Source organism: Myotis lucifugus, unplaced genomic scaffold, assembly GCF_000147115.1.
Source record: "Myotis lucifugus unplaced genomic scaffold, Myoluc2.0 scaffold_30, whole genome shotgun sequence".
Lineage (NCBI taxonomy): Eukaryota > Metazoa > Chordata > Mammalia > Chiroptera > Vespertilionidae > Myotis > Myotis lucifugus.
In genome coordinates, this window is record NW_005871078.1 from 1,590,436 (window position 1) to 1,605,832 (window position 15,397).

General features: G+C 38.2%; 1 protein-coding gene across 1 annotated transcript; it reads left to right on the plus strand.

The window, feature by feature from the left end:
- Positions 1 to 8,076: 8,076 nt before the first annotated feature.
- LOC102435201 (transcription and mRNA export factor ENY2) lies at positions 8,077 to 8,706 on the plus strand. The gene has a single exon (XM_006086727.3). The coding sequence runs from the start codon at positions 8,166 to 8,168 to the stop codon at positions 8,469 to 8,471; it is 306 nt and encodes a 101-aa protein (XP_006086789.1). The 5' UTR covers positions 8,077 to 8,165; the 3' UTR covers positions 8,472 to 8,706.
- Positions 8,707 to 15,397: the final 6,691 nt, after the last annotated feature.

The window sequence follows — 15,397 nt, forward strand, 5'->3', positions numbered from 1 at the left end:
GAGAAAATTAGGTCATCGATGGGACAGGTGTGTTGCAGGTGTATTACAGACTGTTCTTCCAACACAAGAGGACAGCCAAGTCCAAACATAAACCAAGTTCAAGAACCAAGAAATTTAGCCCTGCAGCTAGGTTTCCAAAATGAAGGATAACTCAAAGATGTCAAATTAAAATGGGAAATAATGAGAGAAAGAGCTTAATGTTGTATGCCTGTTTAATCTAATTATGCATTTTGAAAATAATAAGTCAAAACTGGCAAGAAATTGGTCTTAAGCTGTTGTGTTGTTTTTTAAATATAATTTTATTGATTTCAGAGAGGAAGGGAAATGGGAAGAGAGAGAGGGAGGGAGGGAGGGGGAGAGAGAGAGAGAGAGAGAGAGAGAGAGAGAGAGAGAGAGAGAGTGCAATGATGAGAAAGAATAATTGATCGGCTGCCTCCTGCACACCCGCTACTGGGGATCAAGCCTGCAACCCTGGCATGTGCCCTGACCAGGAATGGAATCATGACCTCCTGGTTCATGGGTCCACATTCAACTACTGAGCCATATCAGCCAAGCTTGTCTTAGGTTTTAATTCAGAATCCATAGGTTTGAGTGAGATAGTGGCCTGGGGAGGAGTGCGACATATTTTGGGTCAAAAGTATCAGTTGGAAAGAGACATTTAAAATGTTAATTATCCAATAAATAAAAGGTCTCTAGAATTTTTCCATTGTGAGGATAAAGTGGAATAATGTAATTAGTCTATAATAGTGATCAATAAATTATTTTTATTTTAGTTATTTGTCATATTTTTACTTCTCAAATTGACTGAGTTTTCACATATAACAATAAAGGTATTAACACATATATTACTTTCATCAATTATTGAAGCAAAATGTCCTATAACATAATGAGAATAGCATTATATTGACTCTTCCATTACCCACTTACTTTAGGGCAGTGTTTCAATCTTGGTGAAAAGCAGAATTAGTACGGGAGCTTTTATAAAGTATCCATGCCCAGGTGCTACCGCTGCACATGAATTCAGATCTCAGGATGAAGCCTAGGCATCAGTGTTTTTTAAAAGCTCCGCTGGTGTTTTCAATGTACAATAAGGGTTGACAACTACATTTAAGTACACTAGCCCAATAACCAAGTTGATAATCTACTTGTTAGTGGGCTGATCTACCTTAGTTTTCTCAACAATGTCTTATTCAGAAAAATCGATCTATTGAACGATAAAAATCAGGGGGAAAGCCCTCATCCCCTTGAAATTCACTTTGGAAAATGTAAAGCCATTCTGATATTGCCACACTTCATAAGGTATCTAAGACTGGCAAATTCTTCTGACATTGAATTGAAACTGCATTCCTTGTTCTTTCTTAGAAAAGAAGCTTAGAAAGTATTCATGTAGTATATAGTCTATCACAAAACTAGCTACTAGGAACTTTAACAAAAAGACTAGTAAACACACACACACACACACAGAGAGAGAGAGAGAGAGAGAGAGAGAGAGAGAGAGAGAGAGAGGGAAATGGCATTTGTATATTTTGGAAATAACATGCTATTTTATGTGAGTCAACTATCAGGTAGAACAAATTTGATTATGTATACCATATTTGGATAAACTAAAGGCATTTTATTTTGCCTGAGTATGCCTATCAGAAGGATGAAGAAGTAACATTTTTGTGTGACTTTTCATCTTCTATGTACTTAAATAAGCTTCTTATCTTTCCAAGTGTTCTTATGCTCTCATCTTTAGCTCTTTTTCTAAAGATGTCTTTCTATGCTTTAACTTTGAAGGCAAGATAACTATAATCCTCCAAATGGTTGAAAACATTAATAAAAGACATTGTTCAGAGAGAAGAATGCGCCTTTACAAAGAACAACTGCCTTCAATACTCCTCCACGAGCCAGCACCCACCATCGGGTCTTCTCTCTTCCACCGGAGAGTAAAGTAAACCTTTATACTGTCACATTTTATGCACACACCAGTTCATTTATTTTTAATTTGATGTGAATTATGGGTAAAAAGCAATGACAAGTGAGTGGTATTTTTATTCAATTAAGATATTTTTCTAGCTGTAAAAATCATTTGGATATCTTGGGTTGGGATGAAATGCATTAATAATTTTCCATTAAAATCAATGAAAGTGATTTCTCATATAATGACTTTTCACTTAGTGACAGGATTTCTAGGAGCAAATTAAGATTGTTAAACAAAGGGCCGGTCCATTATGGAAGCGCGGCTAACAAACTCTGAGATTACTCTTACTAATGTGTGTAGGAGCAAAGTACAGAAGCAGCGACACATGTCAGGAGACTTCTTTAATGGCCCAGAGAAGAGATGATGGGGCTTGCTTGGATGAAGGTGATGGTAGGGCAAGTGGTAGATTCTGGATACAGTTTGAAGACAGCACTATCAAGCTTTGCTCTTGATGTGTGTGTGAGAGAGAAAAATAGTCAAAAATAAGTTCAAATTCAGAGAGATATAAAGCTTACCTCATGCTGCATAAAAGGTACATTTGAGTTCGAACTGGGATCAAGGTGTTTTTTTGATGTCCACGCTGGAGATCTGCCCGCTCTCTCCTGCTCCTTCAAAGGCAATCATCTTGTATTTGAGGTCTCAATAGCCACTTTGTTACAAGAGAGCTGAAAGCCTCTTTAGTTCCTATGGGGGAAAAAAGGTTTTTATCAGGTATTTTTGCTTGAAGAACTTAAAATATCTATTCTAGAACATTGAGGACCTGCAGCTGCTTTGAGGATTTGCTCCAAAGCATTCTAAATCCTTAACCAGTTATTACTGAGGTCAGAGGGAGAAAACATGATTTGGATGTTCTTGTAGATTTTCTGGTTGACTCACAATAACCCCATATGGAAAGAGCATTCAACTGGAAGCAGACCAGTTTTTCCTTCTCAGCAGTAACACCAATGGGCGAAGTCTTAAACTCTCTGAGATTTAGATTCCTTGTTTCTAAAGTAAGAAGCCTGGATGAGTAGGAGTTTTCAACTAGTTGATATAAATCTTGCAGAGCACTCGAAGTCCTCCCTGAAAGCTGCCTTCTCACAGTTCCTGGGCTAACAGAAATGTTTCAAGCACATTGTCTTCCCCGTAATCTCAAGATTCTGAGGACATAAAAGTGAATTCCTGTAGCTAATAAAACTGGGAGAACTTTTATAGTCAATGGTTCTCAAAGTTCTTCTAGCTCTTAAACTTTGATTTGATATTGCTAAACACTTTTCAAAGTAAATGAGGTATTGATTTTAATTTTTAAAAAAGGATTTGAAAATAGAATAAGTAGGAGTTTTGAGCTTATATTATGTGTGAGGCAGTCAAATAGATACTTTAAGTTTATAATTCTAGACTCATAGTAAGAAGGTTTCATTATCTCCTGTTTTACAGGGAAGGGCACTGAGACTTAAAGAGGCGAAGTCACTTGTCCAGGGCCACACAATGGTGGAATTAGAGTTTAAACCCACATACCCACATCTATCTGGTTTTAAAATCTTTTCTATCACACCAAACTGTTATCAGCAATAAAAGCAAGTAACATTATAATCATTATAAAATATTATCAAAAAGGATTTACATTCACAGACTTTTATTACTCACAAAGTACCTTTTTACTATGGGTAGCTAAAAGGGTATCTGGACCTTGAATTAACTCCAAGGAGACTATGTCTGCCTGTTCATTCCTCCAAGGGTCTGCCAGCTGTTCTTAAGCCACACTCATTCTTGGCTACAGAAGTTGGACGATGGTCCCTTCCTAAAAGCCAGATGCCTGATATGTGACATTTTCCAGTTTGAGGGAACTGATAGGGTGGAACAGATGAATTTCACTGCAATTTATAAGTAGGCAAAATTTTCTATTTGTATTTTCCTTTTTTTGTAAAGAATTGATAATTATCTACAGTTAATAGAAGATAAAGAAAATTTTCCAAAATGTAAATGAAATATTAATTTAAAAGTGGAAAGTGATTTTTCTTTTTAAATTTCAGGGAGTTTTCACTGATGATTGCATAAAAGAGACTCTAGACAGCTAAGATCCAATTGACACATGAAAAATTAAAAGCTGGAATTTAAGTTTTAAAAAATAGTTTTAAGGGGGAAAATGTAATGAAAAATGAGCCAAAATGTGGGAAAAGAAAATAAAAAGAAGTAAATGTAGACTGAAGAGAGGGAAATGTATAAGGAAAATAAACCTAGAGTATTTATTTGAGCAAGGATGTTTGAGCCATTTTGAAATACAACTATAAGAAAAAATGTTCCCATAGTTTAGGAATAAAGAAAAACAAATTAAAAGATATTGCTAATGGGGAAAACGGCACAGAGCCTGAAGAACTTTTTCTGTGTTTGACTAAGATTGGAAGTCGAATTAATTTTATAATTTGTCTAGAACTATTGTAATAGAAAATTGGTATATTATGATCAGAAGGTATTTGAAAGGTAACTCAGTTGCTATCCTGGTCTTAAAAGAACTATTAAATCATATTTAGTGGTTAGTTATTCTTTCAGAAGGAAAATAATAACTAACCTTCAATGGTGGCAGTAGGCTTTTAGGTTAGATAAGACCAGAGAGATAAGAGAGGCCCAGAAATATTCATTAAGACAGGTTGAAAATCTGCCTCCCTGAAGACCAATCTGGATCCATGTGGGGGAGAGAATTAGAGACTGGCAGGACTTTCAGTCATGGTCCTTTGGGAGACCGTCCAGAGGACTTAGTCACATTTGCCAATCCTCTTTGACTGTTCCTTTCAGCACTTCCTAAAGTGCTTTCCCTAAATTTGAATTTTTGGCTCAGATATTTACTTCTGATCCTTCACTGGGATTCATTGTTTGATTTAACTCTGGGTGAGGGAAGGGAGGAAGGGAAGACAGAAATTGTATCCTGGAATCAAGAAGTTTCTTCCATGCTATGTTCAAAGTAGGGAAGAGAAATACTTAGGAATGCTTCCCACAGGGTGGGAAATTTCCAACTCACCAAAGCAGATATTGGACATGCATTTGTTCAGTAATGAAATGCTATTTACTACTTATTAAGAAATAAAGTTGGAACTAAATTACTTGGTCCATTAAGACAGAATATAAAGGTAATAGATAAACAATAGAGTATTGCATGGGAACATATTTCAACATAAAAAAAATATTGAGCATCTTCATCATATTGAGGCTTGAAAAAAACTGAACACTGAAGTTCTCCAGTGACTTGAGTGAAAAAGGAATGAACTGAATCTGTCCTGAAAAGAGATGTTAAACACGAAGCAGATTCCCAGCTTTCTAAAGGCTATAAAAGCCCCTTTAGATGGAATGCAAACAAGACCCAGTTAATGCAATTCTACAAGAAGAATGCGATCCTGTTGCCACCAAAATAACACCAACACTTCTGGCTTTTAGTTAGAAGCTAGGCAAGATGATTTCGAATGTTAACCATCTCTTTTATTACTTGGCAGCTTTGGGGTATCCGATGTAAGCCACGAATAAGCCCCTCTGAAAACAAAACATCTCTTCCAGGGGGATAATTAGACTTACTAAGGGTAAATCATCCAACATCAAAGCATAGACCCTAAGATGTCACACAACAGGCACGCATCTCCCAAAACTAAAAGCATGCTTAGCATTAGAGGTCAGTGCAATAAATAAAGACGTGAAATAACTACAGCACAGGCTATAATAAAAAGTGACTGGCTTCTGAAAAGTGAATATGCTAATTATTTTCAGTGTTTGAATCAGTGCTTGGAAGCCTCTTCCCCTTTCTGATTAAGTTATTAATCATTCCTGTGAGGTCACTATTATTCCAAGGGATTTTTAATAATAGAATCAAGGATATTGCTGCTAACAGTATTAGAAATGGGGGGAAAGCCAATGGAAGGCCCAGATGGTAATAATTACATTAAGACTACCCCCTCGCCCCCAAATTATAGGACTATTTTCTCTCAAGGTCAAAATGTGCAATTTCCTTTGTGCAAAAAATGCATAACCAAGTGACCTATTATTAATCATAATGCCAAGCCCACATCTACTTTATTCATCAGTTGAATAATAATAAAGTAATCAACTCTGCTGACATTGTTTTTATTTTCAGTTGGCTGCTAAGTTATTCATAGTGGCCATTCTTTTAAATATTACTAATGAATGATCAGAGGTAGTAATTTTCTATCAAGTAATCCCAAGCTCACCCTATCAAGGACTCTTTTATACCATCAACACTAAATGGTTTGTGACAAAGGAAGATGATCTCTACATAAAGATTTTAGATTTCCTAAGGATCTTACTTAAAACACTTTGTATATCCAGCCAATTGAGGGATCTGATAATGCACAAATGCTTATTGAATTTCTTCACTTCTTTTCTCTCTCCTCGGAAAGACATGCTAACTTGCGGCGAAGTTATCAAATGGAAGACACAGGAAAAGAAGAATAAATACAAAAGGCTCTGGTCAAGGAGACATGATGGCAACAATTCCTAAATACCTGTTCAACTGGAAGTTATTCTTATAAATTAATTGTCACCCATAAAATTGTTATGAAGTCTGAAACTATTTGAGCCAACTATTTGAAAACCAGTAAAATTCAAATCTATTCCTCGTCCAATGGACTTCATTTGCTCTATACAACTTCGGTATGGTAAGGCTGAGAATTTTTGCTCTCAAAATGTATTCGGTGCCTCCACCCAACTCCACTTGCACCCTCTAGGCCCCAGTTCACGTATCTATAAGATAGAAATAACGGTACTGCCTTTCTAACACGTCTTTATTTGAGCAGGAGAAGGGATCATGTAAATCAAATGCTCATGATGAAACCTGCAGTATAGTAAGTAGCAAATATAACTGTCAGGTATTATTGCTGGTTATTAATAATGTGTACTAACCTCAGTGTATACACCACCCCAGATCAGCTCCGCCCTTCCTGCTTCCTGGGGAGAGTGGCCATGAGATGGCTCACATTATCCCTGCATCACAAGTCCCTGCCATCTCCACTAACACCCACCCCTACCAAGAAGCTCCTCACAAGCAGCAGTCACCAGGGGCTGCCTAGAGCCATCCCTTAACACAAGGCAAAGGTTCAGGAGTGATAATGTTCTATGGGGTCAAACATTGAGAGATACGAGACAGGAAAGAACCAACAGATAAATGGTTTAACTTCTCCACCTATGATGGACTGTTCTGAGGTGCAATGGATGGCCTCTCAGATGCCGCAGCAGACAGAGCCGTAGGCTGTGCCCTTTGGGATGCTCTGGTCAGCCTGGTAACCAACTTCCTCGCTTCTCTTCACCCTCCTTCTTCTCGGTCTCACTTTGCTTTATTTCTCACTCTGGATTTTTTGGAATAATGCCCTGCCAATAATGTTTGCTGAGTTCTCTCTCTCTCTTTCTCTCCCCCCCCCACACACACACTCATCTTCCTTAAATATATCCAGAAAATCACTACAGTGCCCCACTGCCTTCTCCCAGGCCTTACCATTTGGGGGCTATTATGAACCTTTCTGAACACCCACTCTTATCTCATGTGTGGCAAAGTCATACTATAAATAGGGTTATCATATGAAGAAGAAAAGTGAATTTGATTTTATTCTCTATTCAAAATAAATATAACTAAGAGCCATTTCTCTGGAAAGTTCCACTCTCCTCATAAATTTTATTATATTTTAATTTTTTAAAAATATATTTTATTGATTTTTTACAGAGAGGAAGGGAGAGAGATAGAGAGTTAGAAACATCGATGAGAGAGAAACATCGACCAGCTGTGTCTTGCACACCTCCCACTGGGGATGCGCCCTCAACCAAGGTATATGCCCCTGACTGGAATCAAACCTGGGACCCTTTAGTCCGCAGGCCGACGCTCTATCCACTGAGCCAAACCGGCTACGGCATACATTTTATTTTTTAATCATTCTTATTTTCTTAGTCTTACTTGTTTAAATGTGGTCCCAAATATAGTATTATGCAGAATCAACTTCACCTACTAAGCAGTTTTATAGTTGAATATTTGTTAAGTACATGATGGTTTAAATATTTTCAATTCCCCTCTAATTTAGTAATATATTCTTACTTGGAATACTGAACAAAGAAAATCACACATAAAGATTTAGATAGTAGGTCTAAGTCCGGGCAGCCGAAGAGTGTGGTAGGTAACGGTCGCCAGCGCAAGGGTCATTTCGTCGCTGGGAAGGGACGGCCCTCGCCCGCGGTGATGGTGGTTAGCAAGATGAACAAAGATGCGCAGATGAGAGCAGCGATTAACCAAAAGTTGATAGAAACTGGAGAAAGAGAACGCCTCAAAGAGTTGCTGAGAGCTAAATTAATTGAATGTGGCTGGAAGGATCAATTGAAGGCACACTGTAAAGAGGTAATTAAAGAAAAAGGACTAGAACACGTTACTGTTGATGACTTGGTGGCTGAAATCACACCAAAAGGCAGAGCCCTGGTACCTGACAGTGTAAAGAAGGAGCTTCTACAAAGAATAAGAACATTCCTTGCTCAGCATGCCAGCCTTTAAGATTGAATTAGATTGTGTTGTTTTGTGGTCTTATTTCTGAAAGTAAAACTTGCCATAAATTAGGAATCGCTTTCCCAAAATAAAATCCTTTTTTGTATGATGGTATACAGTTTTCGGTAATGATGTATACATTGTATTGATTTTTTTCCCTAAATGTGTTATTTTAATAAATATCTCATGAATGAGTTTGAAGTTTCCTTGGATCTTGGAATAAATGGGACTTTTCAACAATGCACCAGATTTGTTGAGAGAAAGTCATCAAATAATACAGTTTGTTAAGTATGTACATGTTTCTGTGCTAACAACTGAGGAGAAATAAGCTGCCTCTTCTGATTGTCTAGATATGGTGTGTTTCTCTGAATCCCTATACTATTTTATAATACATGTCCCATCTTGTGCTACAGTTGTCTTATGTGTTATAAACTCTGGGAGTTAGGACTGAGTCTTACTCATCTTTATGTGCCTTCCTTATTCCTCAAAGAATTTACCATCCTATTGGAAGAGAGAACATTTGCAAACTGGCTTCATACCAAGCTCCTCTCATATATCTACTCATCTGAACTTTGGAAACAGAAACTCTAAATTACATCCCCACATACTAAGGTCAAGGAAGAACTTAATGGGAAATAATCTGCACCCATAGCTTTACTCTGACATCAAGATGGCCAAATCCAATGGACTCTTGTCTGTACTTATGTGACCTCTGCTGGAAACTGAGAATGTTGAGCATCCTGCCACTGAGACTTTCCTCCCACTCCTCACAGTGTTTATTCCTACCAGAAGTTCCTTCTGTTTCTCGTGGAGTACCTTTTGCTGTATGGGACTGGAAATAATGGTATTTCTTAGGGCTTGCTCATGGGCCCTCTGCCTGACTAATGATACGCTTTTCCTGGGAAAATCCCAGGATACAGGTCGGACCATGACTTCAAATACTAACAGGTCAATAAATTGTAAATTGCATCACCAAAAAAAAAAAAAAAGATTTAGATAGTATAGTTTTGTACAGAAACACAAATGCCAAATACCGTGCAGGAAAATTTCTGAGTAATCGCAAATAGCATACTTTTCATATTAATTATTCTTCAGTACATTAAATGAAGATGTGGCCTATGTTCATTTTCTTATGAACAAAAATGTATTCAACACAAATAAATTTTTCTCAGAAAATTTACTAATAAGGCAAAATTACATTTTTTCATAGAAACAATGTTGCAAAATTATGATTAGATATTCAGATAAGCTAAAAATTATATGTACTTTATATGTGTCTAAAATATATCTATACTAATAAAATCTATACTAATAAAAGGGCAATATACTAATTAGACTGGACATCTTCTGCAAGGCAGAGATGGTTAGGGGCAATCAGGCCGGCAGGGGAGAGCAGTTGGGGCGATCGGTTAGGGGCAATCAGGCAGGCAGGCATAGTGGTTAGGAGTGATCAGGCAGGCAGGCAGGTGAGCAGTTAGGGGCCAGCAGTCCTGGATTGCGAGAGGGATGTCCGACTGCCAGGATAGGGCCTAAACCCACAGTTGGACATCCCCCGAGGGGTACTGTATAAGAGAGGGTGCAGGCCAGGCTGAGGGACCCCCCCACCCCGTGCACAAATTTTGTGCATCGGGCCTCTAGTTCATATATATGTGTGTATGTGTACTTTTGTTTTACCGCACATAACTACAAGTTAGAACACTGTTTATGTGGGGATGGCAGTCTCCGTGCCAGGCTGGGATGCCAGGAATCCTTTGCCCCAGGCCCCAGCACAGAACCAGATCGTCTGCAAGCCCAGCAGTAGCAGAGTACCGTTTGAGGTTTGAGAATGGGAGGGGTGTCCTCTCTACTCCCCAAACTTGCTAACTCTCTGAGGCTGCATAATTGCCTAACTGTTTATTTCTATTTACAAAAGAATAAAGCTGTTCTACCAAAGTTTTAAAATTCAAACATAGAAGCAGCTACCTTTTCCCAAGGTAGGTGGAAAATAGGCCGATAGATCCTCAGTGCCTGTTCCTTTGTATTTTTATTAATTTGTACCTCATGCAGTTCTCAAATGGTTTAAAGCAATTCATGGAATCACTTAACATATAGCAAGGTGATCCATGTTTTTAGAGTTAAGAAAAAGTGAGCAAAGGGAAAATAAGGTTAGAAGAGTTTAGTAGGATCAGGAAATACCTGAATGCACATCATCTAATACCACAAAGCCTCATACTTGCTAGAGTCTGGCCATTGTCTGTAAACTTGCTATGAGCAGAAGAAAGAAATTTGATCAATTACATGATTCATGGTACCCACAATACAAAAACAAATGTAAGGGCTCACAGCTAATCCTGATACTGAAACTAAATGGGAACTTTTTGTTGATATGTGTCCTGAGAACTTCGTGCAGTGCACTCAGCATTCTTATTTGGTTGCAAGGAGTTTTGTGCGGCTGCTTCCTTGGGATAGGCAGACAGACCTGCTAGAATCCAATACGATGCATTGCAAGATGCAATTCCAAGATTTCCTGGCTCAGCCAAGGGGGAGAGCTGTGAGTTTCTAGAAGATGGGATGGGTGTTTTCCAGGACACCCTTCATAAATACCATTTCTTTCAGCTGAGATTTCAAAGGTATTTAGTGGCAAGGATTATACTTCCTTGCAAGAAGCTGGAAAACAGCTGCATTTTGTTGCCAGTTGAGTCCAGGCTTTAGCAGCTGAGCTGTGGGTAGGATTGATATTCTCCCCTAAAGACTGAGAAAACAAACAAATATAAGCCCCTGAGTAGAAGACCACCATAGAGCCCCTTTATGGTGAGTTAGGGAAATAAATAGGCAAGGCAAGATGACCCTCTGAAAGGTATATTTGAACCATCCCAACAGAGACAGAAGAACCAACAAAATGCACAGTTGATGCCATAAAGTATTCCTCAATACTTTTAAGCCAGGTAATCTGAAAAAATCAAATATTCTTAAAAGTACACCTTACAATATCTATTTATGAACAGTAGGAGATTATCTTTGACATTTCCCCCTAGATTTTAATGAAAATATTTATGAAGTGTGCTACCTGTCTCCAGCATTACTCAACAGAATGCATAAAACATATTTTAAACTTTTAGGGTAATTTTTTTTGAAATTTGTAAAGAAAGCTTATTATGGTAATACTGACCTCAAAGATTACTAAGATTCCTTTTCTTATTTATATTCTAAACTTTACTAATATACAGTCATTGACGCAGATGCTTTGTGATACTGGGTGGAAGAGGTGCCAATCCTAGTGGAAGTCACAAAACATATACAGACAGTCCTCGGGCTATGTCGGACTCAACGAATGTCGTTTCGTGGTTACGTCACCATCTCCCATTTATTTATTAAAAAAAATTCTGTCATTTCAACATATGTACATATGTGCTTTATGTTTTTTATTATGTATTTACCACAAGTAAAGGTCAGGAATTGCTATCTTTCTTCTAAATTTTTTTTACTGTTTCACTTCATTACTGCTGTGTATGTGCCTGATGTAGGTGCTTATGTAGGTGGGTTCCGACTTATGGCGAAAGACGCGCCGTAGGAATGGATCTTGGGATGTAACCCAAGGACCTACTGTAAACATTCTAATATCAATTTACTTAACCTCTTCTGTAAAACAGAAGTTGGATGCAATATCTATGGTAGGTTAAAGATGGCCAAAAGTTCTTTGCTCTTCCTCCTACTGAGAGGTAGTATCTAATTATCTTCCTTTTGAATCTCCTTAGCTGGTTCCCTGACCAACAGAATGCAATGGAAGTGAGCCTTGCAGCTTCTGCCTTGGTTTTTTGTAGCACTTGCTGTTAAAGCCTGGGCTGCCAGGTCAGAAGTCCAGCTGCTCTGAGACGGCCCTGCTGTAAGGAAGCCCAAGCTAGCCATGGGGAGAGAAAAAGCAATGCCGCCCTCCACCTGCCCCACCCCGCCCCGCCCCCACGCTTTCCCTGATCCAGCCACATCAGTGCAGGCGCCAGGCGTGTGCATGACGTTACCTCTGGTCCCGTTGATGCCATGTGGAACAAAAGAACCACCCAGCTGAACCCTGCTTGAATTCTTAGCTCAGGAAAATCACATTCAATAATAAAATGGTTCTTACCTTAAGCGACTAAGTTTTGGACTAACAATGGAAGACAGTTGCAACAGCATCTGAATCATACATTACACTTCACACTCCGAGGCTGCTTTCCAGAGAACCATTCCATGAATCAAATGCATTTGGCTATTCACTTGCACAATAAACTACTAATATGCCAGAAAGTTTGCTAGAGACAGGGATGCAAAGTTGAATATGACATGGTTCTTGACCTCAAGCAGCTTTCACTCTAGTGGGGCACACAGAAAACAAAGTTAATAGTTTGGGTTTAATAATATAAGCAGGGCCACCAGGATGCCCAATTCCAGGGGTACATAAATGATGCCACCAGAGTTGTGCACACTCAGCTATTCAAAAGGCCACAGGGTAAATGTCCCCTTAGAGCTGGGCAGCATAGAGACCCTGGTGATAAACATTAGACTAGGCTAGCTATATGCACAGAGAGCTAGGGAAGCAGAGAAGAGAAACAGGAAATGATGATTTCACCTGCAGGTGTTTTGTGTGTATTTTTAATCCTCACTCAAGGATATTTTTCTATTGATTTTTAGAGAGAGTAGAAGGGAGGGAGATAAAGAGAGAGAGAGACATTGATATGAGAGAGACACATTGATTGTTTGCCTGCTGCAAGGGCCTGGACTGGGGCCGGGATGGAGCCTGCAACTGAGGTACATGCCCTTGACTGGAATTGAAGCTGGGACCCTTCAGTTCACAGGCTGACACTCTATCCACTGAGCCAAACTGTCCAAGGCTGTAATTTTTTGCTTTTTTTTTCTTTATTTTCAAGAATGTCTCACAAAACAGCAAAATATACCTCTGAAGACAGGAGGCAAAATAATGCTAGCTCTGTGAATTGTCTCTTCTTCTCGTAGTTTGTTTTTGTTTTTTAATTTTCACTATTAAGACAGAGAATTAATGAGCCCAGTGAAATGTGTTGATAAAGTAGGAATAGTGCATTTATCCTAATGTATGTAATACAGCTGGGCTTAAATAATTAATTTAAATTATTACTAAACACATATTTTCATATCTACTTTAATAGCTATAGAAAATTATCATGTAATAAAAGAGAGCTAAAATTATTGTTGTAAGAACACTCTTGAAAAAATCAAATCATACTTTCATAGTGGTTGTATCATGATTTCAGGTGATCATTCTTAGTATTGACCACAGACAAAATATTACATCATGCTAAACAGTGAAGAAATCCACTAAAAGTTGAAGAGATCAATATCCTTTTGAATTCCAACAGATGAAAATAACAGAACTCATTTGACTCAATAAGGGAACAGGATTAATACCTGGTTGGTCAGAGCCTATTTATTTTCACCCAGTTCATCTATTATTCCTTCACTTATTTATCTTTCCTCTTATAAATATCAGGGGAGGGGGAAAGAGACAGGGAAATAAAAGATGGTCTCATGACCATTCAGCACCTAAGGGCTAGAATCTACTCTCACTAGACAAACCCAGGTCCACCCCATCTGATTTAAGAATCACTGGTAGAACAGGTCTTTACATGTTATGGTTTTTATTGGTTTAGCAATAAATATGAAACAGGATTGGAATCTCCAGTCCAGTGTTTAGTTTGTCAGCATAAACCAACAGATACACAGCTCTAGGACTGGGTTTGTGAGCTTGTCCAAGTATCTTAACACAACTTTAAAACAAAAATATTTACAAGTGCATGGCAATATTTTCCCTTGTGATTATATTTATCCCAATGTTACTTTACTTCTAGCAAAGCATATTGGAAAATTTGAAAAAAAGTCTCCAGGTCACATACAAAAAAGACCAAGAAATTTCTCTTTCATATTTTGAGTAAAGCAACCTTCCTTTAAATCTTTTTTTCCTTAAAGTGAGTTTTAATATTCATTCCTAACATATGGAGGAGCACTAGCTCTACTAGTAGTAGAACTATTTTATCATACTACGTAATTATATATGGTCACCAATGGTTCAAGTTAAAATGTATCTATGTGTATAATACTGCTGTGGCATTTATATTGTTCTCTAATTACTTCTTCCTTCATCTCAAAACACTAGAGACAGATATAGCAGGAAGATCTAAATTCAGAATACCAATGGCTATTAATTACATTCGAAGATGTCACAGAGATCCATATTTGCTAAACTATTCTAAGTCACCTAACACTACATTTGGAAGACAGAAGTAGATACTTAGTTCAAAATAACTAAAGCAGTGGTTCTCAACCTTCCTAATGCCACGGCCCTTTAATACAGTTCCTCATGTTGTGGTGACCCCCCAACCATAAAATTATTTTCGTTGCTACTTCGTAACTGTAATTTTGCTACTGTTATGAATCATAATGTAAATATCTGATATGCAGGATGTATTTTCATTGTTACAAATTGAACATAATTAAAGCATAGTGATTAATCACAAAAACAATATGTAATTATATATGTGTTTTCCGATGGTCTTAGGCGACCCCTGTGAAAGGGTCGTTCGACCCCCAAAGGGGTCACGACCCACAGGTTGAGAACCGCTGAACTAACGTATAGTCACTCCTCTGTCAATGCCATGAAATTGAGAAATGGTTTAAATAAGTAAATAATCTTTTCAATACAATTGCATCAACTACCACATACATTTAAATTTTCCCAATTTGCCCTGGCCAGCGTGGTTCAGTTCGTTGGAGTGGCATCCTGTTCACCAAAAAGGTGGCAGGTTCGAATCTGGTCAGGACACACACCCAGGTTGCAGGTTTGATCCCCAGTCGGGGCGCGAGTGGGAGGCAGCCAATTGATGTTTCTCACTCACGTGGATGTTTCTCTCTCTCTCTCTCTCTCTCTCTCTCTCATCAAACAATAAATAAAA